The 24,512-nt window shown below is 47.1% G+C and overlaps 4 protein-coding genes and 8 non-coding genes across 21 annotated transcripts; 1 reads left to right on the top strand and 11 right to left on the bottom strand.

The window, feature by feature from the left end:
• Window positions 1-1,694: 1,694 nt before the first annotated feature.
• LOC131126242 (zinc finger protein 239-like) lies at window positions 1,695-4,809 on the bottom strand. 3 transcript variants are annotated; one of them, XR_009129121.1, is made up of 3 exons: window positions 4,671-4,809; window positions 2,993-4,015; window positions 1,695-1,910 (listed from the first exon to the last, which is right to left on the bottom strand). XR_009129121.1 is itself a non-coding variant. In XM_058068563.1 (2 exons), the coding sequence occupies exons 1-2, from the start codon at window positions 4,727-4,729 to the stop codon at window positions 3,313-3,315; spliced, it is 762 nt and encodes a 253-aa protein (XP_057924546.1). In that variant the 5' UTR covers window positions 4,730-4,809; the 3' UTR covers window positions 2,349-3,312. The 3 variants fall into 3 exon arrangements, 1 of the variants encoding a protein (XP_057924546.1); XR_009129120.1 differs by lacking the exon at window positions 1,695-1,910 and having other exon boundaries at window positions 2,346-3,038; window positions 3,107-4,015; XM_058068563.1 differs by lacking the exon at window positions 1,695-1,910 and having other exon boundaries at window positions 2,349-4,015.
• Window positions 4,810-6,153: 1,344 nt separating this feature from the next.
• On the bottom strand, window positions 6,154-10,985 carry LOC131125810 (zinc finger protein 827-like). Its single transcript, XM_058067693.1, has 9 exons — window positions 10,682-10,985; window positions 9,333-9,730; window positions 9,017-9,241; window positions 8,548-8,946; window positions 8,427-8,487; window positions 8,281-8,342; window positions 8,164-8,206; window positions 7,910-8,089; window positions 6,154-7,835 (listed from the first exon to the last, which is right to left on the bottom strand). The coding sequence occupies exons 2-9, from the start codon at window positions 9,595-9,597 to the stop codon at window positions 7,226-7,228; spliced, it is 1,845 nt and encodes a 614-aa protein (XP_057923676.1). The 5' UTR covers window positions 9,598-9,730; window positions 10,682-10,985; the 3' UTR covers window positions 6,154-7,225.
• Window positions 10,986-12,816: 1,831 nt separating this feature from the next.
• LOC131125595 (THAP domain-containing protein 6-like) lies at window positions 12,817-18,004 on the bottom strand. 4 transcript variants are annotated; one of them, XM_058067278.1, is made up of 17 exons: window positions 17,887-18,004; window positions 17,693-17,810; window positions 17,356-17,415; window positions 17,092-17,151; window positions 16,837-16,896; window positions 16,575-16,634; window positions 16,312-16,371; window positions 16,053-16,112; window positions 15,629-15,852; window positions 14,958-15,150; window positions 14,729-14,851; window positions 14,347-14,554; window positions 13,940-14,093; window positions 13,548-13,742; window positions 13,421-13,480; window positions 13,159-13,218; window positions 12,817-12,966 (listed from the first exon to the last, which is right to left on the bottom strand). In XM_058067278.1, the coding sequence occupies exons 9-14, from the start codon at window positions 15,772-15,774 to the stop codon at window positions 13,682-13,684; spliced, it is 885 nt and encodes a 294-aa protein (XP_057923261.1). In that variant the 5' UTR covers window positions 15,775-15,852; window positions 16,053-16,112; window positions 16,312-16,371; window positions 16,575-16,634; window positions 16,837-16,896; window positions 17,092-17,151; window positions 17,356-17,415; window positions 17,693-17,810; window positions 17,887-18,004; the 3' UTR covers window positions 12,817-12,966; window positions 13,159-13,218; window positions 13,421-13,480; window positions 13,548-13,681. The 4 variants fall into 4 exon arrangements, with proteins under 4 accessions (XP_057923261.1, XP_057923260.1, XP_057923262.1 ...); XM_058067277.1 differs by lacking the exon at window positions 17,693-17,810 and having other exon boundaries at window positions 17,887-17,953; XM_058067279.1 differs by lacking the exon at window positions 17,693-17,810 and having other exon boundaries at window positions 17,825-17,922.
• LOC131126984 (small nucleolar RNA SNORD14) lies at window positions 13,033-13,125 on the bottom strand. Its single transcript, XR_009129472.1, has one exon. It is a non-coding gene; the product is annotated as a small nucleolar RNA SNORD14 (small nucleolar RNA).
• On the bottom strand, window positions 13,287-13,379 carry LOC131126981 (small nucleolar RNA SNORD14). The gene has a single exon (XR_009129469.1). It is a non-coding gene; the product is annotated as a small nucleolar RNA SNORD14 (small nucleolar RNA).
• On the bottom strand, window positions 15,928-16,020 carry LOC131126989 (small nucleolar RNA SNORD14). Its single transcript, XR_009129477.1, has one exon. It is a non-coding gene; the product is annotated as a small nucleolar RNA SNORD14 (small nucleolar RNA).
• Window positions 16,181-16,273, bottom strand: LOC131126986 (small nucleolar RNA SNORD14). Its single transcript, XR_009129474.1, has one exon. It is a non-coding gene; the product is annotated as a small nucleolar RNA SNORD14 (small nucleolar RNA).
• Window positions 16,443-16,534, bottom strand: LOC131126987 (small nucleolar RNA SNORD14). The gene has a single exon (XR_009129475.1). It is a non-coding gene; the product is annotated as a small nucleolar RNA SNORD14 (small nucleolar RNA).
• Window positions 16,708-16,800, bottom strand: LOC131126985 (small nucleolar RNA SNORD14). The gene has a single exon (XR_009129473.1). It is a non-coding gene; the product is annotated as a small nucleolar RNA SNORD14 (small nucleolar RNA).
• On the bottom strand, window positions 16,962-17,054 carry LOC131126988 (small nucleolar RNA SNORD14). Its single transcript, XR_009129476.1, has one exon. It is a non-coding gene; the product is annotated as a small nucleolar RNA SNORD14 (small nucleolar RNA).
• Window positions 17,222-17,314, bottom strand: LOC131126982 (small nucleolar RNA SNORD14). The gene has a single exon (XR_009129470.1). It is a non-coding gene; the product is annotated as a small nucleolar RNA SNORD14 (small nucleolar RNA).
• A 238-nt stretch (window positions 18,005-18,242) lies between the features above and the next one.
• On the top strand, window positions 18,243-24,040 carry LOC131125366 (tripartite motif-containing protein 2-like). Of its 5 annotated transcripts, none has more exons than XM_058066841.1 (14): window positions 18,243-18,378; window positions 19,125-19,381; window positions 19,455-19,600; window positions 19,667-19,847; window positions 19,911-20,170; window positions 20,237-20,375; window positions 20,451-20,621; window positions 20,695-20,875; window positions 20,946-21,049; window positions 21,110-21,277; window positions 21,349-21,517; window positions 21,595-21,665; window positions 21,742-21,882; window positions 21,945-24,040. In XM_058066841.1, the coding sequence occupies exons 2-14, from the start codon at window positions 19,283-19,285 to the stop codon at window positions 22,095-22,097; spliced, it is 1,983 nt and encodes a 660-aa protein (XP_057922824.1). In that variant the 5' UTR covers window positions 18,243-18,378; window positions 19,125-19,282; the 3' UTR covers window positions 22,098-24,040. The 5 variants fall into 5 exon arrangements, with proteins under 5 accessions (XP_057922824.1, XP_057922823.1, XP_057922826.1 ...); XM_058066840.1 differs by having other exon boundaries at window positions 20,237-20,621; window positions 21,945-22,113; window positions 23,637-24,040; XM_058066843.1 differs by lacking the exon at window positions 19,455-19,600.
• Window positions 24,041-24,512: the final 472 nt, after the last annotated feature.

Genomic DNA, 24,512 nt, shown 5'->3' with positions numbered 1-24,512 from the left:
GTTGTTGAGGCTAAACATTTATTTTTTGAGTGTGGTGAAGGTTTCATTTCAATAAAATCTTTAGAAATGCATTTACAGAATGAAATGATGATGCATTCAAAGAGCTGCTTGTATTTTACTCCATTCCGACATGCACGTAATGTTAATCGTCAACCCTAAATTGTCAGTTGATGTGAATGGTTGTTTTTGTATACTGTTCTGTGATTGGTTGGTGTACCCAAAGTCAGTCGGAATAGACTCTACCTCACATGTGACCCTACAAAATGAATACATTTGTATATACACACATATATAATATACTGGTATATCTAGTTTATAGATATTATAACATGCCGGTCCTCATAGCATCGTGTTGTTGGCTAACAAGCTCGCTAGCACCTGGATGTGTGACAACACACACAGAGGGGGAGGGGGTCATATGGTACAAGTAAACAAAGAGCACTTTGTTTACTTCTGTGAGGTTTCAACAGCATCCACACAGCTCACAATTGTCCCCCGCTGCCCCAGGTGTGTGTGTGTGTGTGTGTGTGTGTGTGCGTAAGGCACTAATGATGGCCAGATGTGTGGATGCAAGCGCGCCGTGCCAGCAGCCGTGCCCTTTCACAATAAAGCTACTTCACATGAGGCTGACACACCAACATCAGAGAGGTTAAAGGTCGTAAAACGACACCTTCTACTTCCTCCCAGTGAGACAGGACACATTTAATAACGTTCTGCTTGTCCATCCACTGGAGGCCAGCATGGCAGCAGTTGCCATGGCGACACTCTGCTTTCAATTAAGTCACATTCCAGATGTAGAGGTCAGAGGTCAGATGAAAGACTTCCTTTTGGGTTCCTCATCCTCTTTTTACAAAGTGTGTGTGTGTGTGTGGTCAGCAAAGCAGGGATTTGAAGTCAGGACGTTCTTTACGTTTCATGTCTTGCAACATTTAAGGCTTTTCCCTCCAAATGGTCCACACACGTAAGCACACGGAGCTTGGACAGACACTCGCCGTGTGAACAGTGACCCGGAGGTCACCGTGCAGTGACACACACTCCTCTCCTACCAGGAGAACCTTCAGGACAAAGTTGGGAACATTGATGCCTGGCAGGGTGTATGAATATACACACACGGCAACATAGCAACGGGCTGACAATATCATGCCAAGTCATATTATGTGGAGCAGCGCCTTCATTAAGCTAATAGCTAACACGTGGCGATCACCCCGTTAACTAGCACACACTTGCAGAACTTTGGCGGCACTCCGTGGTCGTGCACGGCGGTTAGACACATTTGGGACTAATTAGGCCACTAGAAAGCTACTCTTTGTCTGAGCCCAGCGCTCTGAAAAAGTTCTGGAATGGAAAAGAACATTCGCTGCCTCCAGCCGAGTCATGATGCGCTGAGTCATGACGGCGGTTTGCTTTGCCTAATGACCGCGTGGAGGCGTGGCTTGAACTGCCGCCATTTTGTGCATTGCAAGCATACTCGCTGTGTGATGGCATCACTGAGGCCCGGCAGGGAGACTTTCACCAGGTACTCCTCCCCCACGGAAGGGGGCGTGGCCGGCGATGACTCCTGCACAGGAACAATCCTCAAGGGATGTCTGATGCTAAGCTAATTAGCAGGCAGCTAGTCCATCAATGATGTTGGCAGAGCCCTTTCTTCCAGTAGGCAGCCCTGCAGAGCGCAAGCCTGAAGGTATTAGCATGTCACTCCCTGCAGGCAAAATGCTGACACTGCATAAAACGCTTCTAACCTGTGTCAGGCGCTTTCTCGGTCCAGTCCAATTCGTGTTTGCACGCATTGGCCTCAATCTCCAAGGGGAATGATGATTTGGGAATGATAGTGTTGATGGACAGGTCAGAGGTCACAGCTGTCTCACCTTAATGGAAGAAGAAGAGCGGCTTCAATATTGGATGACCTTGACCTAAAGAAAACGACAGAAATGCTGACATGGTTAGTCTTCAGATACCCCAACATGTCCAGTCCATCATGCTTAATGTAGGGATCAGCTGATCCTCACATATGAAACCATCTTATCCACTGATCTTATGTACTTCTGCAAAGGTCTAAAAGTCAAGCACTGTCCCGGCCGGGGCTCCAGACTTGCAGAATAAAATTGCGGAGTAAATTTCCCATCTACTTGCTCTCACTGTCTCTCTGGCGGCAGCAGGTAAGTTAGCTAGTTTAATTTATGCACTTAGCAGCATACCTGCGACCCTAGCGAGGATAAGCGGCATAGAAAATGGATGGATGTAATACATGGGAAATTCTATTCTAAATTTGATTCTAAAACAGTTATCAAATTAAATTAACACCATTGAAGTAAAAATAAACAACAGGCGGGTGAGTTCATAAGCCCAGGAGTTAATATTAAAGCACAAATGAGCTAATTTGGCATCCAACATTAACTCCAAAAGAAGAAGGAGGCGTGCCAATACGTGTGAGAGTGCAGGGCTGAATAGCCAGTGTGGTTGGCTTGTGTGTGAAAATAGGGTAGTATTGGAGTTTATGAATCCAATCATGTCCATGATGCCACCAACAACGACGCCTTCCAGAAGTTAGGGTCAGAAACAGGGTGGTTAGAGAAGATAGTTGCCATTTATTGTTCAAGTATTTATCAGTTAAACAGTGAAAATGAGAAGACTTTGCAAGTCAATTTTCGGTGCACACCCCTAAATGTTCTGCTTGTGCTCCTAAAAATGTAGGTTAGGGGCCATTGTGCTGAATAACATAATGCTTATTAATGAACTTTCTGTACATCATTCTGTGTAAGGAAGGCTACTCTGGTTGAAGTAGAGAAAAAGAAAAGTCATCACCTTGGAAGTGAATATAGACATCATCTAGAGAGGAGAAACGCCCCCAAAAGTATTGTCTGTGCTTTTGGAGCACAGATTATGACAATTGAGACGTTTATCATTAAGGATAAAAATTAAATCCTTGCCCATGTAAGAGGATCTGCTCCTGGCTGGAAGACCAGAATCAACACTGTGTTCCAGTGAGTCTTACGTTGATTCAGGAAGTGATCTTGCACCATCAGTACTTCCTGAAGATTCTACAAAGGAAAGGAGACTTGAAGAAGGTCATAACAACAGTGTTCTTGCTCTGCTGTGTCCCCCTGACCTTTGGTGTGTCCTGGATAGGTGACTTCAGTCATGAGATGTTTGTTTAGCCGTGACAAATTGTGTCTACTGAGAAGCTAGTACCATGGAGGCGAACCGAGATGCCACAGAAACAAACGGGTAGAGTCACAAGAGGACAAAAGGAACCCTGGAAAAGTTCCGGAAGTCAGGAGCGGTGGAAAGACAGGAACCCTCTGCTGAATGCTGTCACTTCAACGTTTGGAAGGCTGGCGCCCCCTGGTGGCTCCTCATGTGGGTCTTCAGGCAGTGACTCTGCGTGAAGGCTCTGTCGCACAAGTCACACTTGTAAGGACGCTCGCCACTGTGCGTCCTCATGTGGACCGTCAGGTAGGTTTTCCGCGCACACGCTTTGCCACACACGGCACACACGAAGGGCTTGGCGCCTGAGTGGATTGTCATGTGGTTGTCCAGGTGCACCTTGCGTTTGAAGGAGAGGCCGCAGTCAGGGCAGCGGTAGGGTGCCTCGCCTGTGTGCACGCGCGTGTGCACGGTCAGGAGGCCCCTGGTGACGAAGCCTTTGCCGCACAGGCGGCAGCGGTGTGGCCGCTCGCCGCTATGGCGCCGCATGTGCACGTGCAGCTGCTGGCTGCTCCAGAACATCTGGCAGCAGATGTCGCACAGAAACGTGCGCTCGCCACGCATGTGGATCTTCTCGTGCTGCCGCAGTGTTCCTGACAGCTTGAACCGACGGCCACACGTCCGGCAGCCATGAGCACGTTCGGTCGAGTGTGTCAGTTTATGGCGGGAGAGGGAGCGACGGTCGCTGAGAGATTTGCCGCACACACCACACAGGTGCAACTTCCTGTCGCCGTGGTTGTGCTCCATCTCGCTCTTCACTGAGATGGTGTGACGTTGGTCTTCCTCCTTTTGCGTCTGGCTAACGCAACAGCTGAGAAGCAGAAGAACACACAGCCTTGAAGCAGTGATGGACCTACGCTAGTCCTGTCCTAATTCCATCAGTCATTAAGGACTTCACGGAAATGCCAATCATGTACATCAATATGTACCCTCACTTATCTCCTTTTGAAAAGTGAATTGCAACCACTTTCCAAGTTCCCTGCACACACACACATGCATGTGGGCAACTAAGTGGAATCACAGACTGACTGTAGTGCAACCGCTCTGTGCAGGTCATGATAACTGGCAAAATTTAAAATAGAAAATTACAAAAGTCAAATTAATTTGTGTCAATATATATCAATATAATTATGAATATAACTTCATATTATCACACAATTGCCCATGCGTTTGATGAATACATTACTAACGAATTGCCAAATGAGAAGTGACCAGCAGAAATACAAATATTTATTTTTTTTTAGAACAAAATGGTCTTATCTGTCATAATAAAAAAACAAATACATTTATGAAGAAATAAATATGAGGTGCATTATTCACACACATTATTACCAGGCTTTCATGGGAGTTTAGCTAAGGTGGTCTCGTTTGAATACACAACATGTAAGTACGGAAATGGGCTAATTGAGACACAACCTACGTAAGACGAGTTTTAATGAAAGGACATTTTAAAATAATATTTTTACCTTTTCAATCCTGTCCAGGTTGTCCTCTGGCCGACAGAAGCTCCCCAGATATTTCTCATTCACGAAGCGTCTGACAAGTGACACTTGTTTGTTTATCCGTAGCGGTGTCGGCTTCATGGACGAACTTCCACTTCCGTGTACGCCCAACTACTGTCCGGAAGGAAACACAAGGCTGCTAGATAAAAGTTCCGGCTGTAGGTGGCTGCTTTTGATTGTGTTGACAATTAAGGCTGTCCCTCAAAACATTCTGACTACAGCATATTTTTTTAAATCCTGGCTGTCAAATCCCTGACTTCGAAAAATCCAATACAAACTTAATTTCACATTTTATTATATTTTTATCAAAAGATAGCTTTATTATGTCAAATCTATTTCCATTACATTACATTTATTTTCATTGTACGTTTTTACCATTGATGATAGTGTTTGTTCTTTTTGTAATATTGAGACAACTCCTTTTTTGAATGTATGCATTATAAAGCTTTAAAGGTTTTCTTTGGGTACCCTGGTTTCCTCCCACATTCCAAAAACATGCATCTTAGGTTCATTCTCCAAATTGTCCATAGGTATGAATGTGAGTGTGAATGGTTGTTATTTTCTATTTTTTCCATTTCTATTTTAAAGAAAGCACTCATGTCACTGAATTGTGTGATTTATTAATGATCTTATGTAAAACACACAGGATTTTCAGCTCTTTATTAGCACAAACTAGGCTGTTTTGGTTCACATTTGGCTAATTATAACAAAACCCAAGACATTCTTTGTAAATGTGCTCAGCAGAAAGCAGCCATGGTCACCCCCCCCCACCCCCCCAGAGTCACACTGACACAATCTTGATTAAGTGACATTTTATATGATTCTGTGGCAATATTGAGAGTCGAATTATAATGGTTAACTATTCTAAGACACCCCAAATTAGCAGTATATTCGCTCTCTAGGCAGCTGTAGGAACCTGCTGGATACAGTCCCTTTAACTCTATACTGTATGTAGAGTTATATAGATTCTATATTATAATCTATATTTGTACACGTTAAAGACAGGAAATGAAAAAATTATAATGAATCGCTGAAACTAACGCTGTACTATCACCACCATTACCACCGCATTAATAATGAATTCATTTCATTTTTACCACAAAAAAAAACCTTGCCTTGACCCCCTGACCTCTAGCTACTCGCCCTCCATCTTCTTCCTCCATCCTTCCCCCTGACCCGCCCCCTCCTGTCGTTTAGTCCAATGTAATAATGATCTGTTTTGAAGCTCCCTTGACTTCATGCACGGTTACAATATGCCAGGTAACCGTGGCAACCAGCAGGGATGTTGGGGGGGGCAGAGCCCATGGCGGTTGACACTCATTCTCCCACTCATGAGCAGTGAGGAGTGTGACCTTCATGGCCCATTTCTCTTTATGTGTTTATTGATCAAATGTTTGTCACCTCTTCATTTGCGTCATAATATTTGCAATTAAAAAAATAGTCAATCGGACTGAAAGTTTAACTTTATTGATCAAGCAGAAGCAAACATGACCCAGCAGAGACAAAATGGAGGCCAAACATGGTACATTTCAGCTCCGTGCGCTTGGTCCATTAGCTCCTTGGTCAAAATAAGACAAGCAAAGAAACAATCTTCATTAGAGATGTAAAAATTTGACAATAATTTTGTGTCAGCAAGCAGACAAAGTGCACACAAGTGTTGATATAGAACACAAAGATTAGAAAGAGCAACTTCAAAGCGAGCAAAGCTTGTCAGCTCAACGTATGGAAATACAAAGTGTCAACTTAAAAAAAAAGCATTTTTTAATAAAATGTCAGGCAGTTTAAAGCGCAATTAAATGACGAGTTGACAATAATCACATTCATGCTAACGATGGTTAGCTGCTGCTAGAAAACAAAAGTAGACCTTGTCAGTGAAAGTCACAGGAAGATGGAATATTTACACTTTTGCTTTGTTCAAATTACAAATGTGTCTTGTCAGCAAAAAGACCGCGTGCACCGTGTGAAAACCACGACGCACATTTGGAGGCAGCCTTTCTTTCGTAAGAAGGACACACACGTGAGACATGGTGTCCCTAAAGTCTGAACATATACTGTAGAATATACACATGTATGACACAAAAAAGTTTCATTTAATAATACATTCATTAAAATAATGAAATAAATATTTAAAGAATAATTTAAACAAAATAATTAAAAAATCAAAACATGACAACATGAATAAAAGATTAACAAATGAAATAAAAAAATAAAATATGATTTCATATTCCGATTTATGTATATAATATTAGACTTTAGGGACAGACCAATGACGATAAAAGGTCATGACCGGCTAAAAGCAGGCAGCGGCGACCACGATCACGATGCTAACCGATGTACAGCAATATCAATGATTAATTTTTCATCCACTTGATACGGCAGTGAGTTTTCCATCCGTCACTCAACAAGTCCTGAGTCAGTCAAGGAGGTGACGATGAGGCCAGGAGAGCCAACAAGGTGCTAAGCGGAGGTGACATGCAGCCAAGAGAAAGGAGATGAGGTCAGAAGAAAAACGAAGACGTTCACAAAGACGTCAGGCCAAGGTAGCCCAGGAAGGAAAGTTTGTTGGAAGAAAAAGGGGAGGGGGAGGAGGGGGAGGAGGGCGCGGGAGAGCGAGCTTTGAGCGCGAGCAGCGTGGTGATTGAAACCACGGGAGACAAATCCCGCCCCCAGCCTCCATCACGCAGCAAGGGGGGAGGAGGGGCGTGTGCAGCCTGCGCGTCGCCGTGCAGCCGCCCGCCGTGTTTGCCGGGATCGTCCCCCTGCGTGTACGAGCGGTGGGTGTGGACGCCAGTGGGGTCGGCGGCGCGGGCGGCGTGTTTGACCTTGCAGTGAAGACGCAGGCTGTCCCGCCGCTTGGCGCTGTAAGGGCAAAGGTCACAGGTGAAGGGGCGCTCCCCCGTGTGCACGCGCACGTGCTCCACCAGCTTGTTGGCCGTCCGCGTCAGGTGGCCGCAGCGCTCGCAGCGGTACTGGTTGCCTTGGCGATGACCCTGGAAGTGAACCAACAGCTCCTGTTGCCCTGGAAACGACCTCTGGCAGATGCGGCAGCGATGCTCTGAGGTGCTCGTCTCCAGCGGGGTTGCCGTAGCAACTGTCGGCATGCTGCTGGCGGGAGGGGTGAGGGGGCATCTGGTGGGAGCGGAGGCGGGGTTAACCGAACACAAATGTAACAGCGACACACGACAGCAACGTCTGACACACACCTGCTGACTCCGCCCAGCAAGTGTGTGTCCACGTGGGCCCTCATGGCTTCCTCCCGATTGGTCGAGTGGTCGCACACGCAGCAGCGCAGCGAGAAGGAGCCGCGCTCCCGTTGCCGGTGCTCCATCATGTGATCGTGGAAAAGGAGGCGCCTGTCCGTCTCAAAGCCGCACACGTGACACCTGCCACAGGGTGTGTTCTTGGTAACCACGGCAACGGCACTTTCAATTGGACTAGAGGATCTCGGGACACTCACCTGTAGAAGAAGCTGCTACTTCCTCTCGTGCTGCTTGGACTTCCTGTTCAAGACAAAATAACACACGTTTTATTTTAGTGCACAAACAACATGTGGTCTCGTGTGTGTGTTTATTACGAGAAGGATCCAGGGCGCTCAAAGAGGGGCAGGTCCAGGTTGGCTCCGCCTTCACGACTGGACTACACGTGAGACAAAAACATGGACAAGGTGCACGTGAGGCCGCAGATAAGAAGAGAAGAAGACAGTAGCAGCGGGACACGTACCTCTTCCTGGCGGTGTGGGTCATCCTTTGTGTCGGAGCGCTGTTGGACTTAGCAACACGTTCTGGACACCAAGAACACAACATGAGGACAGGAACCCAAGCAACGAAAAGTGTGTGCCTACCTGAGAGCTGGTGCAGCAGCGTGGATGCCAGGTTGACGGACATGTCCTGCCACAGTGCTGCTCGCAGGCACTGCTCCGCCATTTTGGCTCCAGAACACAACTGGTCTCCAAAGAAGAGCTGCTCCTCGGTGCCGACTCCAGACAAGAACTTGTCTCGGGCCTCGTTGAGGAGCTCCTTCTCCTGTTTGACATCTGGAACCCGGCAGCTACCACCGGAACCCAGCAGACGTGAATCTGCCGTCTCCATCCAATTGAGCGGCTCTGCTTTGACGGTGGCAAGATGGCGGCCTCCTACGCTGGGCGGATCCCCGATGAGATCTGACATCATCAGCGTGTTGATTTCCATAGACTCCTCTTCCTCCTTGACCTTCACACCGGGCGGGGTCACGACTTGACTCTCTGCCATGAAGGGTATCCTTTGATGTTAGCATCTGTTGCTAAGCTACGCTAATCGTCACTTCATACACACCGGCCAGTTTTCTCAGGAAGTCCGAAGCCAGCGTGTCTGTGGCCGCGTCCCCATCAGGAGTGTGCGAGAGCGAGGGTGGATTGGGACTCGCCCCAGGGCCGTCTGGGGACAGAGCCGGGCCCGGCTCATCCTGCTGCCCCCCCCGTCCCTCGGGCAAGGCACCCCGCCTCTCAGACTCCGCCTCTGATCGACTTCCAGGATGCACCAGGGCCTTCTGGGTCGCCTCTGAAGGGAGACAAGCGGGACAGAAGACATCAGACAGACGCTCTTTGTGTGCGTGTGCGTGTGTGCGTGTGCATGTGTGTGTGTGTGTGACCTGAGAGCCTGATGAGAAGGTCAGACGCCATCTTGGTGCTGACATCGGGGCTGAAAAGAGAGGTGGCTGCCAAGAAGGGGCTCGAACTCGTAGCATGTGCGTCCAGCCTGTTGTTAGCGTGCTCGCTCGGCCTGTTCGCCGCATGGTGGTCAGCGTGTGTGTATGTGCTGGCTGGCTGTGTGACTCGCTGGGCCTCGTCAGGAGGTGGAGGAGGAGGAGGAGGAGGAGGAGGAGGAGTGCGTAAGACTCTCAGCCCACGCTTCATTTTCCAAGGATGGAGGAAGTCCACACTCACACTCGCACGAGGAAGAGGAGCGGTGATAAAATAAGACGTAAAGGTGCTCGGCCGCACGGAGGAGAGGAGAGCATGATGATGAACATCTGCTCCTCTCAATGACCTGCAAACCAGACGTGGAGATGGAGAACCAGGGTGAAGAGCAAATGACAGATGAACAAACAGCCAATCGCTCAATTATTGAATAGATCATGGCGTCAATAATCATCATCATCATCATCATCATCATCATCATCATGTCCTGCCCTGACCTTCCTTCAAGCAAATGTCTTCAAAAACCTGTTCACACTATCAGGATGCTTTACTGTATTTTGCACTATATTATATTACTATGACTATAATATACAATACTACTGTATGGAGCTATTGCACACAACATCAATTGTTAATACTCTCATATATATTAGTGTAGTATTAAGTATTCTAGTAATATTCTTAGCAGTATTCTAGAGCACAAAAATGTTTGGTGTAAGTTTTCATGGGGAAATGCAAAAAAAAAAAACAACCCAACATTGTGAACCAATCGACCCGGTTCTCCCTGCCTTCTTCCCACACTGATGTCCCACGAGAGTCCGAAAACGACGGTGACCCCTTTCCTTCATTCCTCCCTCCCTCCCTCCCCCCTCCCGCCTCCCGCCTCCTCCTCCCCGGTACCGGTCGGTCGGTGTCAGACCCGGACTCGAGGTGTTCTCTTCTGGCGGCAACATGGCTGACACGCAGAGTCACAAAGTCAATTCCCAGCGTGGGAGGACGGTGCGACAATTCCGTACCAAGGCAGCGCCGATCTGGACGTGTTCCCGGCGGTACCGGGGAGGAGAGCAGGTGTCAAGAGTCCACCGTCCGCCCCCCGTATCCCCTCCTCCTCCTCCTCCTCCTCCTCCTCTATCACGCCCCTGCAACATGGCTGAACGGAACTCGACCTCACAAGACCTCTGAAGTCATCCGCTGGGTCAGGCAGCGTCGACCACCGACCAGAACCTCCGGACGACGCCTTCTCGGCTGCCCCCTCCCTTCCCTGCCTTCCCTGCCTTCCCTCCCGTCCTCACACACTTACCGGTGCCGGGCGGGAAGGCTGGGATGGTGCAGTCCGGGGCAGAGACTAAATGTAGACCAGTCATGTCTTTGGAGGACAAGTCCCTCTTGCCGTCTTCTCGTGTCTCCTCCACTTTGGGACACGGGAGGACCTCCTCCACGAGATGTCCTCTTCAAGCCACGGACCAGGATGAAGGCTCGGTCACGGAGCAGGGCAGATGGAGCTTTCTAGCTCTCTTTTCTCTCTCGTTTTCCTGGCTTTCTCTCTCTCTCTCTCTCTCTCTCTCTCTCTCTCTCTCTCTCTCCTCCGCTCTATCGCTCTCGCTTTTTTTTCCCTCTCTCACGCGCTCGTGTGTGAGCGCGCGCGCTCTACGGACGTAGCGTCCACGAAGCTCCCACTCCCGCGGGCACACGCTCATATATCAGTTGGAGCGGTATCGGTTCTGGATATGTGGGGGGCCTTAAGCAGCATTTATGTTGGGGGGGTGGGGGGGGCATTATTAACGATTGATGATGTTAGTGTTTGGGGCCACCTAGTGGCCACATAGGTCACCTTTAGGGAGAAACACCCCTAGTTGGTTGGAACAGAGGAGGAAATAACTCTTTAAGAACACTTGTGTCAAGTGACAAGAGTTCCCGGACAAGAACCCAGTAAACAACACATCGACGTGTTAAGGAGGAAGATGACTTTGCTGTTAGTGTGACGGGTTCCTGCCACGGTTCTTCCTGGCAACTTAATAGCCACCCAGCACTCCGCCGCTTCAGTACCTATCAAAGCCTCAAGGGGGAGACAAAACACCAGCCACAGAACAAGTATGTGTAATGTGTATGTCTTAAAAGTTACCTACTTGTTGTTTTCTCCAAAAGTACAATCTCATGCATATTTGATTTCCAGGTTCACCAGCAGATGGCCTTGTTGACCTCTTCATGGCTTCATGCTTCTTATTCCAGGCTCTGCAGCACACACAAGAGGCCATGTGAGACAGTTTACATTACATACAGCACATATCACACTCAGACACACAATGCTACGCTAACAGAGGATGCTAACTACAACCCCACTGAGACTGAAGCATGGTGCTTTCCTTCATCGTGGAAAGTAGACTTTCTGAGACTTTCTGGTGCAAGTCCAGCTGTGGTAGCCTTCTTCTTTAGGGAGGACATGTAAATTAGCACAACTTTTTAACATGAACACGGGAGTGTGCATTGGTACCTGGGCCTACAGTGGAGACTTATGTGACCCAAGCCACTTCTCAAAACTGTGACATCACAATTATACAACCCATCAATAGTGTACAAATACGCAATATGACAAAGAGCTGCAACAAAACTAGTTAACCCTTTATCTTACATTGTTTCAATAAACATCCCCAAAATCCAAAGCTCTACACTACAACATCATTTGGAGCAGTTCAGAATCAATATTTATCTAAATAGCGTGATAAACAAAGACTTTGTGTTGTTCATGTAATGAGGCGTTGAAGTGCACTGGTCATTTTTGCCAGGCACCCACCTTACTGAAAACTCAAATAGTGACATTTTTTGTGCCGTTAAATTGAACGTTTGTGCTGCTTTTGTTTGAGTGATTACATTTTATTACATACTGTAGGGCATAGGTCAGCCATCCTTCCACCCGAGTCAAGAATGGAAAAACACTGACGTTAACTGTATGCCTGCTAACTGGCCCCGTGAGGGAGTCATGTGACTGGCCCAAATTGTTTTTTTTTTTTAAAAACATTAATTTTAAAGCAATTTTACAAAGCGGGTCAAATATAATTCAATCATATGTAAGGTTTTAGATTTTCAGACTATTTGTCACCAATTCAAAAAGCCCCCTACATGGATCTCTCACACACACACCATTAAAGCAGTCGATGAATGTGCAACCAGGTCATTTTGATCACTTTCTATTTCAAAAACAAAAACCATAGGACATACTATTTGATCAAATGACATTTATCCAACACCTGCAATTATTGTCCACTGGGGCTTTATGCAAAATTGACAGGAGGCCTCTTTGCATAGCACCGTTGCTGTTCAAGTTCAAAGTTTGTCAGCCCAACTGGGTTGCCTGCCGTGGCTTGTGGCGGCCGTCAATCATCCTACTATTTTCCTTGTAGCACAATTGGATTTGGGTAATTGAGTTAAGGGCCTTTGTAAAATATAACAAACAATCAGGGTTCAAGTAATTTTATTCAATTTTTAAAATATCAAAAATAGAAATTTATTTAAAATTGAAAAAAGTTGTTAAATGCCAACAAATCAAATATTAGTTTGAAGTTCGGTGCCATCGAGGTGGTGGTTAACCTGTCAGGAAGAGGGGACAGTTATCAGTACAAAGTCCAAAAACAAAGACAGACAAATGACCAAATGTCGCTCAGACATCCAAGGAAGAGTTAAACCATCTTTGGTCAGCTGACCTCTGGTGGAAACTACGAATGGCAGGAAAAGACGTCATCACTGCGACAATGTTGATGAATTCTAAATGCATGTATATACCTGGTTGGAAGGCCAACATCTGATGGGTTACAAAATGGCCACTGCGGGAAGCTAGTTCACCTGAAGACAGAAAGGAAGTTAGTGCTCTGTGAGGAAAAACACAAAAATACAACACATGTCGACATCTGTCGCTCAGACATCCAAGGAAGAATTAAACCATCTTTGGTCAGCTGACCTCTGGTGGAAACTACGAATGGCAGGAAAAGACGTCATCACAGCGACAACACTGAATAATATACATTTGAACAGTGTACATACATACCTTGTTGGAAGGCCAACATCTGATCATTTACAAAATGGCCACCACGGGAGGTTACTTCACCTTAAAAAAGGCACAAGTAGTAAAGTTAGTGTTTAGGGAAACGTGTGTGTGTGTGTTTGCAAGCTACCTTCGAGGTGGATGACCTTGCACAGCTCACTTTGTGGGAAATAAGCTGTGACATCAGCACAAAATGGCGGTTGTCAATTCCCAATTGTATCCTGAATGCGACACCATACAAAAAAAAGGGTCTTCCTCTGGTCTTCACGTCAACGCATCTTGCGGCATCACGTCATCGCCTTTAGCATCTTTTGAGGTCATCCATCTTGGAAAGAAAGAAAAGCAGCCATTTAATACTGGTGCCCTGATCACTGGGAGCAGTATTGGCAGACAAACTAACTCAGAAGGGTGTCAATTTAAGGCCCTCTGTTGATAAGTGTAGCTACTCTATGTCCCCTTCCCACCCTCTTCTGTATTAGATGGGGGGGGGGCATGACATGGAGCGAATAACACGAACAATACCTTTGCAATGTATGTGGATGTGGGAGGTTGATATTGAGAGTCTCTCTCAGATAACTGTATGCCTTCGGACCATGTGAGTGAAGAGTGATGGCAAAATCCTTCTGGTCTTTGGTGTATTCATGACTCTGCTTTGACAGGAGATGTGTTGGAAGGTCTGAAATTCAATCACAGGGAAATTAGTATCTTTTAAAATGACAAGGGAGTCTTGGAGAAGGCAAACTGTTTTAGTCAAAGAGCTGAATGACACCAAAACCGTAAATGAAATATTATTGCAGACCACAATATCAAGAGCATTCAAATCTATGGCTCACAAGGTTCAAGTGTCAAATCATTTTTCCACAGCTAAAATAAGATTAACTGCTTTGGTGTCACAAGCACTAAGTTTTTGTTTCATATTTTAATTTTACCTGAGTATATATCAAGCTGCTCCTTCAATTCTTCATTTATTAGTTTCTTCACCCTAAGGTCCTCCAGAAGACCACTCACGGTGTTCTTTGCCCTCCTCTCTCTGTCCTTCACGTTCCTCAACTCTCGTTCCAGTCTCTCCACCCTATCCAAGGCCTTCATGAGTCTGGCCCTCAGATCATGTGTTGAAGGCAGAGCATAGGCGTGGTCCTGGTACAAACAAGAATGAAAAAACAAGTTGTATGACATCACTCAGTTACATCTTTACAGGAACAACGTGCTGCCAACTGTCACTTAAACACATCAGTCGCCAATTGTAACACTGCTAACACTGTGTGTGTGTGTAGGTACGTATAGTATGTGTAGCTAGCACTAATTACTCACAGCACTGGGTATAGGCAGGGACTTGGTCTCCTGGACAGATTGGGAAGAGTCCAGTGGCGGAGTTTTACATGCCATCTTTTGTGAGGTCTGAGACACGCTGGTTGCCACAGGTAAGGATGGGCCCTGACGGATGAAATACAGAAATCAGTGTAAAACTCATTTCAGTGATAAAAGGAAAGTACCCTTTCAGCATAGCGTGCCATGTTGCGGCATATGAATATATATTTACCTTTCGGAGATGAGCTGGGAAACTGAATACTGAAGGAACAGCCCCATCTCTTATCCGGACCGTCTGACCTGTCCTGTCAAAGTCCTCCGGTCTGAAGTGTTCACTGCAGAGCATGAATGATGGACTCGCCGAGATCTCCTCCCGTTTGGCAGCTGTTTGCCACCGCTTTCTCAGTTCTTTATTTTTGGGAAACCTACACAGTATGTGAACAGTTAGCTAATTAGCTAGCTGTGGGTAAAAACAATATGACAACATATCACAGATCTTTTTCTTCAGATATAGCAATAATAAGAGTTCTAACTTGCACACCTTGGCTCCCAAAGGTTGCGAGCAAGAAGGTGCAACGGCGTCAATCTTATGTAGTGTGACTTAAGTATGTCCTTATCACAAGAGGCATTTGAAGATCTATTCAGTGGAGTGTTCAAATGTGGACACTTTTGTTCAGGGAGAAAATTATGAAATGTACTTTAACATTTAAGTGGCAAGAAACTTGGTACGTTTTCCTGTCCAATAGCCTCTTGAGCAATGCAAGGTGGTAGAAATGAGGTTGCAAATGCCACATTCCCTGTTTGGGAATGTTAATGAACAAGCCACGATGCTGAATGTGTTTCAAAGTGGTGGCAAACAAAACAACCCCGCCCACCCAATCCAGTCCCTCAATCCAGTCTTACCTGTGAAAGGTAATCCCATTGGATCTGGCTTGGACTGTAAACCGGTTGGTACAATTCCATGCAGAACATGAATGAGGCATCTTCTCAGTTTGCTCTTCCCACGTCCAGTATGGCATCACCATATGATTCAGCGCTCCATGCGGCATCCATATACATTTCTCTGACCGTATGTACGTAGTCGTAACTCCACCTGATGGTTACAACATGGCCGCCACAGGACATGGCTTCACCAAAAAAAAGACAGGGAAAAAGTGTTCAGTGCAACAACCGAAAAAGACAAGATTACACATGAGTGTCAGTCGCTCAGACATCCAAGGAAGAGTTAAGCCATCTTTGGTCGACTGACCTCTGGTGGAAACTACGAATGGCAGGAAAAGACGTCATCACTGCGACAACACTGAATATTATTTAAGTGTGTATTCACCTGGCTGGAAGGCCAACGTCTCATGGTTTACAAAATGGCCACCGCAGGATGTTACGTCACCTGAAAGTTGGAAGGAGGAAGTCAATGTTCAGTTCCAAGAAAAAGATGACCATATGGCAAAGCTTTCGTCACTCAGACATCCAAGGAAGAGTTAAACCATCTTTGGTAAGCTAACCTCTGGTGGAAACTACGAATGGCAGGAAAAGACGTCATCATTGTGACAAAATTGAGTATTCAATATTATAAAGTGTGTTTATACCTGGCTGGAAGGTCAACGTCTCATGGTTTACAAAATGGCCACCACAGGGAGTTACTTCACCTGAAAGACAGAAGGAGGATGTTAAGTGTTTTGTGCCACAAACAAAAGACAAGATGATATATTGATATCCATCGCTCAGACATCCAAGGAAGATTAAACCGTCTTAGGTCAGCTGACCTCTGGTGGAAACTACGAATGGCAGGAAAAGACGTCATCACAGCGACAACACTGGATATTAAAATATTAAAGAGGGAAGTATGTACCTAGCTGGAAGGCCAACGTCTCATGGTTCACAAAATGGCCGCCACTGGACATTACTTCACCTGAAAGTCAGGAGGATTAAGTCGTGTTCAATGCAACAACCAAAAAAAGGACAAGATCACAAGTGATTGTCAGTCGCTCAGACATCCAAGGAAGAGTTAAACCATCTTTGGTCAGCTGACCTCTGGTGGAAACTACGAATGGCAGGAAAAGACGTCATCATTGCGACACTGAATATTGAATATTATTTAAGTGTGTATTCACCTGGCTGGAAGGCCAACGTCTCATGGTTTACAAAATGGCCGCCGCTCTATGTTACTTCACCTGAAAGCCGGAAGGAGAAAGTTAATGTTCAGTGCCAAAAAAATGACCTCATGACAAAGCTTTCGTCACTCAGACATCCAAGGAAGAATGAAACCATCTTTGGTAAGCTAACCTCTGGTGGAAACTACGAATGGCAGGAAAAGACGTCATCATTGTGACAAAATTGAGTATTCAATATTATAAAAGTGTTTATACCTGGCTGGAAGGCCAATGTCTCATGGTTTACAAAATGGCCGCCACAGGGAGTTACTTCACCTGAAAGTCAGAAGGAGCTTAGTGTTCAGTACAAAAAAATAAAGAATACAAGACGACATATTGGTATCCATCGCTCAGACATCCAAGGAAGAATTAAACCATCTTTGGTAAGCTAACCTCTGGTGGAAACTACGAATGGCAGGAAAAGACGTCATCACAGCGATAACACTGAATATTAAATATTAGCGAAGAGTGAGTTTGTACCTAGCTGGAAGGGAACTGTCTCACGGTTTACAAAATGGCCGCCACTGGAGGTAACTTCACCTGGAAGTCAAGAGGAGAAAGTTATGTTCAGTGCCAAAAAATATGACCAAATGACAAATGATCTTTCGTTGTTCAAACAATCTTTAGTCAGCTGACTTGTTGTGGAAACAATGTGGAAGCAATGTGAATTGGCGAGGTTTAAAAGTTCCAACACAGAAAAACGTTCCCACTTTCGTGTTGACAACATGGAGAAAAGTTAGACAACACATGTTGAATACACTTTAAATATGTCGTGTTTAATCTTAAATAACGGCATTCATGTGGAAATGTTGCTTACATTGAATTATACTAAGCAGTTTTTCCAACGTGGTGCGACTCCAAACCGAAACGACGGTGAAACAATCAAAATCCATCCGTGAAATACGATTAATATATAGTCCAGTATAGGCCACAATCTGTAAAAACGTACTTTTGTTTACCCGCTGAACGCATTATCAGATGATTACCAGTATAACAAACTATTGTATTTACGTTAAAATCATGTCGTCTTCCGCTACTCTTCCTTCTGTGACGCCTCAGCAAAACAGACCGTCTCCCGGGTGCTACAGATACATTTATACATCGCTTCGGCAGTACTCTGGCACACCATCGCCCCCTAGCGGCTGGGAGGAACCTAATGACAAGCTGCATTCTTTTTCAGCAGAATATTCATAGCATTTGAAACATTTCTTTTGCATTATAAAATTTGTTTGGAAAAAGTCAATATTATTCAAGATTACACACCATATTATGAAACGAACAGTATACTTCTTCCTGATTGGTGGATGCTCCATGAAACCTTATTGCAAGCCCCTCCTCCTTCAGCTCTTCCTCCACCTCCGTCTGCTGCAAGCTGCTGGTGTTGCCATGATGATGATGATGATGAGATGATACCCCCGCCCCCTCCCACCCACACTGGAGAAAAGGATGGCTTGAGGCTGGAAAACACACACACGCTGCTCGACCGCATCGCACTTCAATATGGTGAGTGTGTGCTCCTGGATGGTCGTGAGAGGGGATGGATGATGGATAGATGATGCGAGGAGGAGACAGGAGCATCAGTATCCTGTTATTCAGGAAGAGATGAAGAGGAATAAAATCTGCTTGCGCGTGTGGTGTGTGGGGGGACGTGCGTGCGTGTGTGTGTGTGTGTGTGTGTGGGGCCGCGCGTGATATCCGGCCTGCATGTGCAGATGTAGTTAGCATCCTGATCGCTACCAGCAGCTGCGTCACGTCTGCGCTTGTCCGAGTGCATGTGGTGAAGTGCACATAGTTGTGCACACCATTTGTAGTGAGACAGATGTTTTGGTCGATGCACACCTTGAAACGTTAAGACACGCCCTCTTGTGGCCGTCCCAGGGAGGCAAGAGTTTGTGGTGGACAAGTGGACAAGTGGACAAGTGGACAAGTGGACAAGACAAACATGTCTTTAACAGACAACTGTGCACTACAGTGCCACTTGCTGGTTTACGGCAACAACAACAGTGTGACGTGTGTGTCGCTCGGTGGCAGTCGCCACTCAGCAAAGGCATTCACACACAGACACACACAGACACACACACACACACACACACACACACTTGCACACTACTTGAGGGAGAGAATATTTTTTTGTGCCGCCTCACTAAATTTAGGATTTTAAGATCAAAGAGCTGGAGTCTGTTACCCTGGCAACCCCAGCATCACCTCCAACATGACCCACTTATTGCGTCTGTTCCTGTTTTGCGCAGGGCAACATCCACCACGGCAGGTAACGCCTTCTCCTACGTGGCGTGACATCAAAAGTGGCAGCCATGTTTGAATTTGTGCACTGCAAGTAGCGGAGACGTCGCTTGACCGCCAAGCCCTCCCCTGCAAGGGGGGCGTGTCCAAAGGTTAGCATTGGCAGATGGAGGCGCAGCAACACTCCCCTGAAAGCAGCAGTGAGGAGTGCACCGTCCTGGAGGCTCCGCCCACTAAAGACACCTGCCCGCAACACGGCGGCAAGGTGAGGTGACGGCATGGCTGAGAAATATTCACCCGCATACGTGTCACCATTGGTCATGGCGTCTGCTCCACAGGTGTTTGACTATTGTTGTGTGTGCGCATGCGCGTTGTGCGACGAGTGCGTGCATGATCACAAAGAGCACGCCAGGACGCCGATAGGCCATGCCCTGGAACAACACCGCAACACCTTGCAGGCCAAGCAAACAGCCGCACATGATAGGTGACACATGAAGCACATGCGCACCAACCTGCCTGCGGGTGGCGCTGACAGCCTTCGTATTTCCAGACTTCCGCAAATTTCGGACGCCGTGGTCCTGGTCAGAGAGATGGTGCAGCAGCTGACCAATCAAAGGGCTGCCATCGAAGAGGACATTGTAGGCAGCTTTGAGGACCTCCACAGGCAGCTGGACGTGAGGAAAAGTGTTCTTCTCATGGAGCTGGAGGTCACCTTCGGACTCAAGCAGAAGGTGAGTGCACCGCTCGCATTCACAAAGCATGATGACCCCCACGTTATACTTTCGGGGTTGCAGGTTCTCCAGGCTCAGCTGGAGAGCCTCCTGCAGGGAGAGAGCGCTGTGTCGTCTGCCTGTACACGTGCGGAGGACACCTTGGCGACGGAAGCGTGTAGCGGCAGCTTGGAGGCGGAGCTGGAGCTCAAGGATAAGCTGGAGGAGTTGGTCGGGTGTCACTTTCCGTGTCAGCCGGAAGAGAACGACCAGCTGGATCTGGTCCTGGAGACAGACGGCCTCAGAAAGTGGATCCACAACTTGGGGACCATCGTGACCACCAGGTGAGGCCCTGTCTTCATTGGTCACATGACTCCTCCCCCGCATGCCTGACTCCTCCTCTTCCTCAGTGCTGTGGCTAGCCAGAGCGAGGCCATGGGTGCCGGCCTGGAGCAGTGTATTGTGGGACTTCCTGCCTCTGTTACCATAGTAACAAGAGACAAGTCAGGAGGCGCCTGCAAGAGTGGCAACGCCATCTTGTCAGCCGAGGTTGTCCTCACGTCTGTGCACCAATCTAACGCCAAAAGCAAAGTTGTAGGCGAGGCTGACCTCTTCTTCCCGCAGGTCTTCACCCCTGATGGCAGCATCGTAGACGGCGAGATGGTGGACCGCAAGAACGGAACTTATGAGTTTGTCTACGTTGTACCCAAAGAGGGCGAGTTCTCATTGGCTCTGCGCCTATACGACCAACACATCAAAGGAAGTCCCTTTAAGCTGAGCGTGAGCAGACCACAGGTGGGCGGGGCCACCCGGCATGCCAATACCAGACATGGCAAGCCCAGTCCTAAACTGTCTCATTCCGTCCCAGGTATCACCCTCATCCGCCACGGTAAACGCCACACCGTCCACAGGTTCCTCCGAGGGCGCCAAGAGGCGGGGCAAGTCCCCTGGCCAGAAGAAGAAGGGCTCTAAGAGGGCCAGCAGCGCCCTGGGAACGCCACGTCGCAAAACCCAGAACCCCATCGAAGACGACCTCATCTTTCGAATCGGTGAGTTGGCTGAGCAGTAAGGACACGGCTGAGAGCAGACAGGCGCTAACCCCACTTCCTGTGCGTTCAGGAACCAAGGGCAGGAACAAAGGAGAGTTCACGAACCTGCAAGGAGTCGCCGCGGCGTCAGACGGGAATATCCTCATTGCTGATAGCAACAACCAGTGTGTGCAGGTACGGCCCCCGCCATCCACATGTTGGCACCATGCTAGCCCTCCGTCTTTTCCCTTTCAGATTTTTTCCAACCAGGGAGAATTCAGAAGTCGGTTTGGCGTACGCGGGCGGTCGGCAGGGCAACTGCAGCGCCCCACCGGCGTGGCTGTGCACCCCAGCGGTGACATCATCATCGCCGACTATGACAACAAGTGGGTCAGCATCTTCTCCAGTGACGGCAAGTTCAAGGTGGGCGTCAAGACGTGGCTTGGTCCTGGCTAACCTTCTCCACTCCTCACGCTAACCTTGTCACCGGGCAGGCCAAACTGGGCTCGGGCAGGCTGATGGGACCCAAAGGCGTGACGGTGGACCGTAACGGTCATGTGATTGTGGTGGACAACAAAGCATGCACAGTGTTCATCTTCCAGCTGAGTGGCAAGCTCATCACCAAATTCGGGAGCCGCGGAAACGGCGACAAGCAGTTTGCAGGTGACTAGCCCGTGTTAGCAGGATCACGTGGCGAGCGGCGGTGACGTAGCTAAACTTGATGTGCTCCTGTCCCCGAGGTCCACACTTTGCCGCCATCAATGAGAACAACGAGATCATTGTGAGCGACTTCCACAACCACTCTGTCAAGGTAGCGCGGTCGGCTGTATTCTTCCAGAGTTCGTGCGAGGGCGTTAAAAAGTGAACAACACTTTGCGTCCCGACAGGTTTTCACGCCAGAAGGAGAACTGCTCCTCAAGTTTGGCTCTAACGGTGAGGGCAACGGACAGTTCAACGCTCCCACTGGTGTGGCCGTGGACATGAACGGGAACATCATCGTGGCTGACTGGGGCAATAGTAGGATACAGGTAGGCGGTGCGAACGTGGGAATGTCACCACTCTCAGTCACTTCCTGTTCCAACCCATGCAGGTGTTTGACGGCAGCGGGTCTTTCCTGTCTTACATCAACACATCTGCTGACCCGCTGTACGGGCCGCAGGGGTTGGCCCTGACGGATGACGGACACGTGGTGGTGGCGGACTCAGGAAACCACTGCTTCAAAGTGTACCGGTACCTGCAGTGATGGAGGTCCGGGTGAGGTCAGTTGATGTCCCTGAGATGCGGACGTCTGCGAGACAATTTGATGTCATTTTGTAAGAGAGGGAGTTTTTTTCTGTACGTAACCTGCCAGCCTCCAGGGGGCAGCGTAGCAGCGGTAAATGCTAACTTCCTTAGCATGAAGGTGAAGCTGTAACTGCTACATGGGCTGTGTTTGAGTTGGTGCACTTCTGTACTTACACTTTAATGCATAATTAGGAATAATTAGCTTAATTAGCATAATTAGCTTCAGTCGCGTCCAAATGCTTCAACACAGAAACAATCCAAAAACCAAACACACACACAAAGTAGCTCAATCTGATCTATTTCGGACAGCAGTACACAGTATACTTATTAAAGCAGGGGTCTCAAACACGCGGCCCGCGGGCCAAATGTGGGCCGCAGGACACTAGTTTGAGGCCCCCGCCTTGATATGAAAGTTAGTGCGGCCCGCGCAAGTTTGATATGGATGCTGTATGGTATCATGTACCCAGAAAAAAATATTACGTTTGATTAATGTTCATGCTAAAGGTTAAATAACAAACTGTTAAATAATAGTTATCCTCCCTATCCGTGTGGAAGTGGTAAGTTTTTGGCTTTTTAAGTTTAAAGGAAATAACTTGGAGGCTACTGTTTAGGTCGCTAGATCTCTAGTTTGCGAGTTAGCATGTGTCTCAAGACATTATTATTATATTCATTTATTACTGATTGATTGATTTTCTTTATTCTTGATCTTATTTTGTGTAGAAAAATAAAAAATAAGATATTTGAGAACAGTGGAATGTTTTATCAGAGCTTTTCTTGTAGAAAATCGGAACCAAAGCAAAGTTTATTCATTTTTCTGTTTTTAATAAATGCGTTTTTATTTTTTTTGGAAAACCTGATGCGGCCCAGCCTCGCCCAGACCGTAGCTCCAGTGGCCCCCATGTAAATTGAGTTTGAGACCCCCGTATTAAAGTGTAACTACGGAAGTGCATAAATGAAACACAGCCATGGACTCACTGAGGACCCCTGTGGAACAACAGTGTATTACGAATGAGCCTGACCAAATGTAGAATGAATGAGTTTTATGCAGGAAATGTGGAATAATAACTACAATGTGTGCACAATGATTAGTCATGTTGGATTTTTAAGGATTGACATGACCTTGACATTGCTCCGTTAGTCTTGATGCTTCCATTGTGTGTTGTTGAGTGGAGCATGAACACCTTGTCTTTCTGGTACCCAAAACCTGTAAACCTTAACCCGATATGGTGTTGATCTACACACCCTCTCTAGTTACATAAATACACTTCATACATATTACGTCTTGGACTTTCATCCTGTGAAATACTCACTAATCATTGTGTACGTTGTAGATTGGGTTTGTGTAATAACACAGAACATGAGAATCCCGTCATCATTCCGTTCATTCCTGACATGGCCTATCTGACTTGGGAATGTTGACTTCATGGAATGGTCAGTGAATCTGTGTATGTGTGTGTATGTGTGTGTATGTTTGTGTGTGTGTGTGCTCACTCACCAGCAACAACAGCCAAGACCAAGACGACAGCCCGCCTGCTGATTCCACTGAGTGGGCGGAATCAGCAGGCCGATTCAGGAAGTGACATAATCATGGATGTCGTGTATGACGTGTGCGCGTGGAAATTTTTGTGTGCCAGATTTCACGTGGTATGCGTGATGAGAAGTGTTTTAGTCTGCACTGAAGCTAACTGGCTAGTGCTAACGTGTGTTGCATCAACGCTTATTAGCATGTTGACATGTCGCTACCGTACTTTTTGTTGAATTTATTAAGTGATGAGCAAAGACAACAACATGGGCCGCTAACTTGTTGTCCGTGCTAATGCTAACAGCATACTAACCAACATAAGGGATGTTTATGTTTAACACATGAATCTTTCTGCATGTCCAATCAATAAAGGCTTCCTTCGTCCACTTTTGGCTTCTTTAATGGATCTCTCGTGACATTTCGGAACAAATGTGAAAGCGTTAAAACCACGAGGACAGGCTGTGTCCCCTTGCCATGGCGACCATCTTAATGGAAGTTCCAGTCAAATCACCTGCAAACGAAATGTGGTGTTTATTCAAATCGAATGCGCATCTCCAAAAGCCACACTTCTCTCGCTTTCATCCATACATGCCATCGTCCTGAGCGCCTGACAAGTGAGACCTTCGAGGACCTGTGTTTGTTCCTCCTCAGCTCACATGTCCTCCAACGCGTCGTCCAATGTGTTCCTCACCACCGAGGACAGCCTGCTTCTGTGCCACAATATTGATTTTGTTTACTACGTCTACAACTTCTTCTTCGTGGTCACCCTCCTTCTTGTCTTCCCTCTGTCTGTGCGCGTCCTCCATCTGGGCATCAAGCGTTCTGTCTCCACAGCAACCACCATCAGTCATT

This window comes from Doryrhamphus excisus, chromosome 3 (genome assembly GCF_030265055.1).
Source record: "Doryrhamphus excisus isolate RoL2022-K1 chromosome 3, RoL_Dexc_1.0, whole genome shotgun sequence".
In the NCBI taxonomy this organism is placed as follows: domain Eukaryota; kingdom Metazoa; phylum Chordata; class Actinopteri; order Syngnathiformes; family Syngnathidae; genus Doryrhamphus; species Doryrhamphus excisus.
This window is presented reverse-complemented; position numbering and strand designations above follow the sequence as displayed.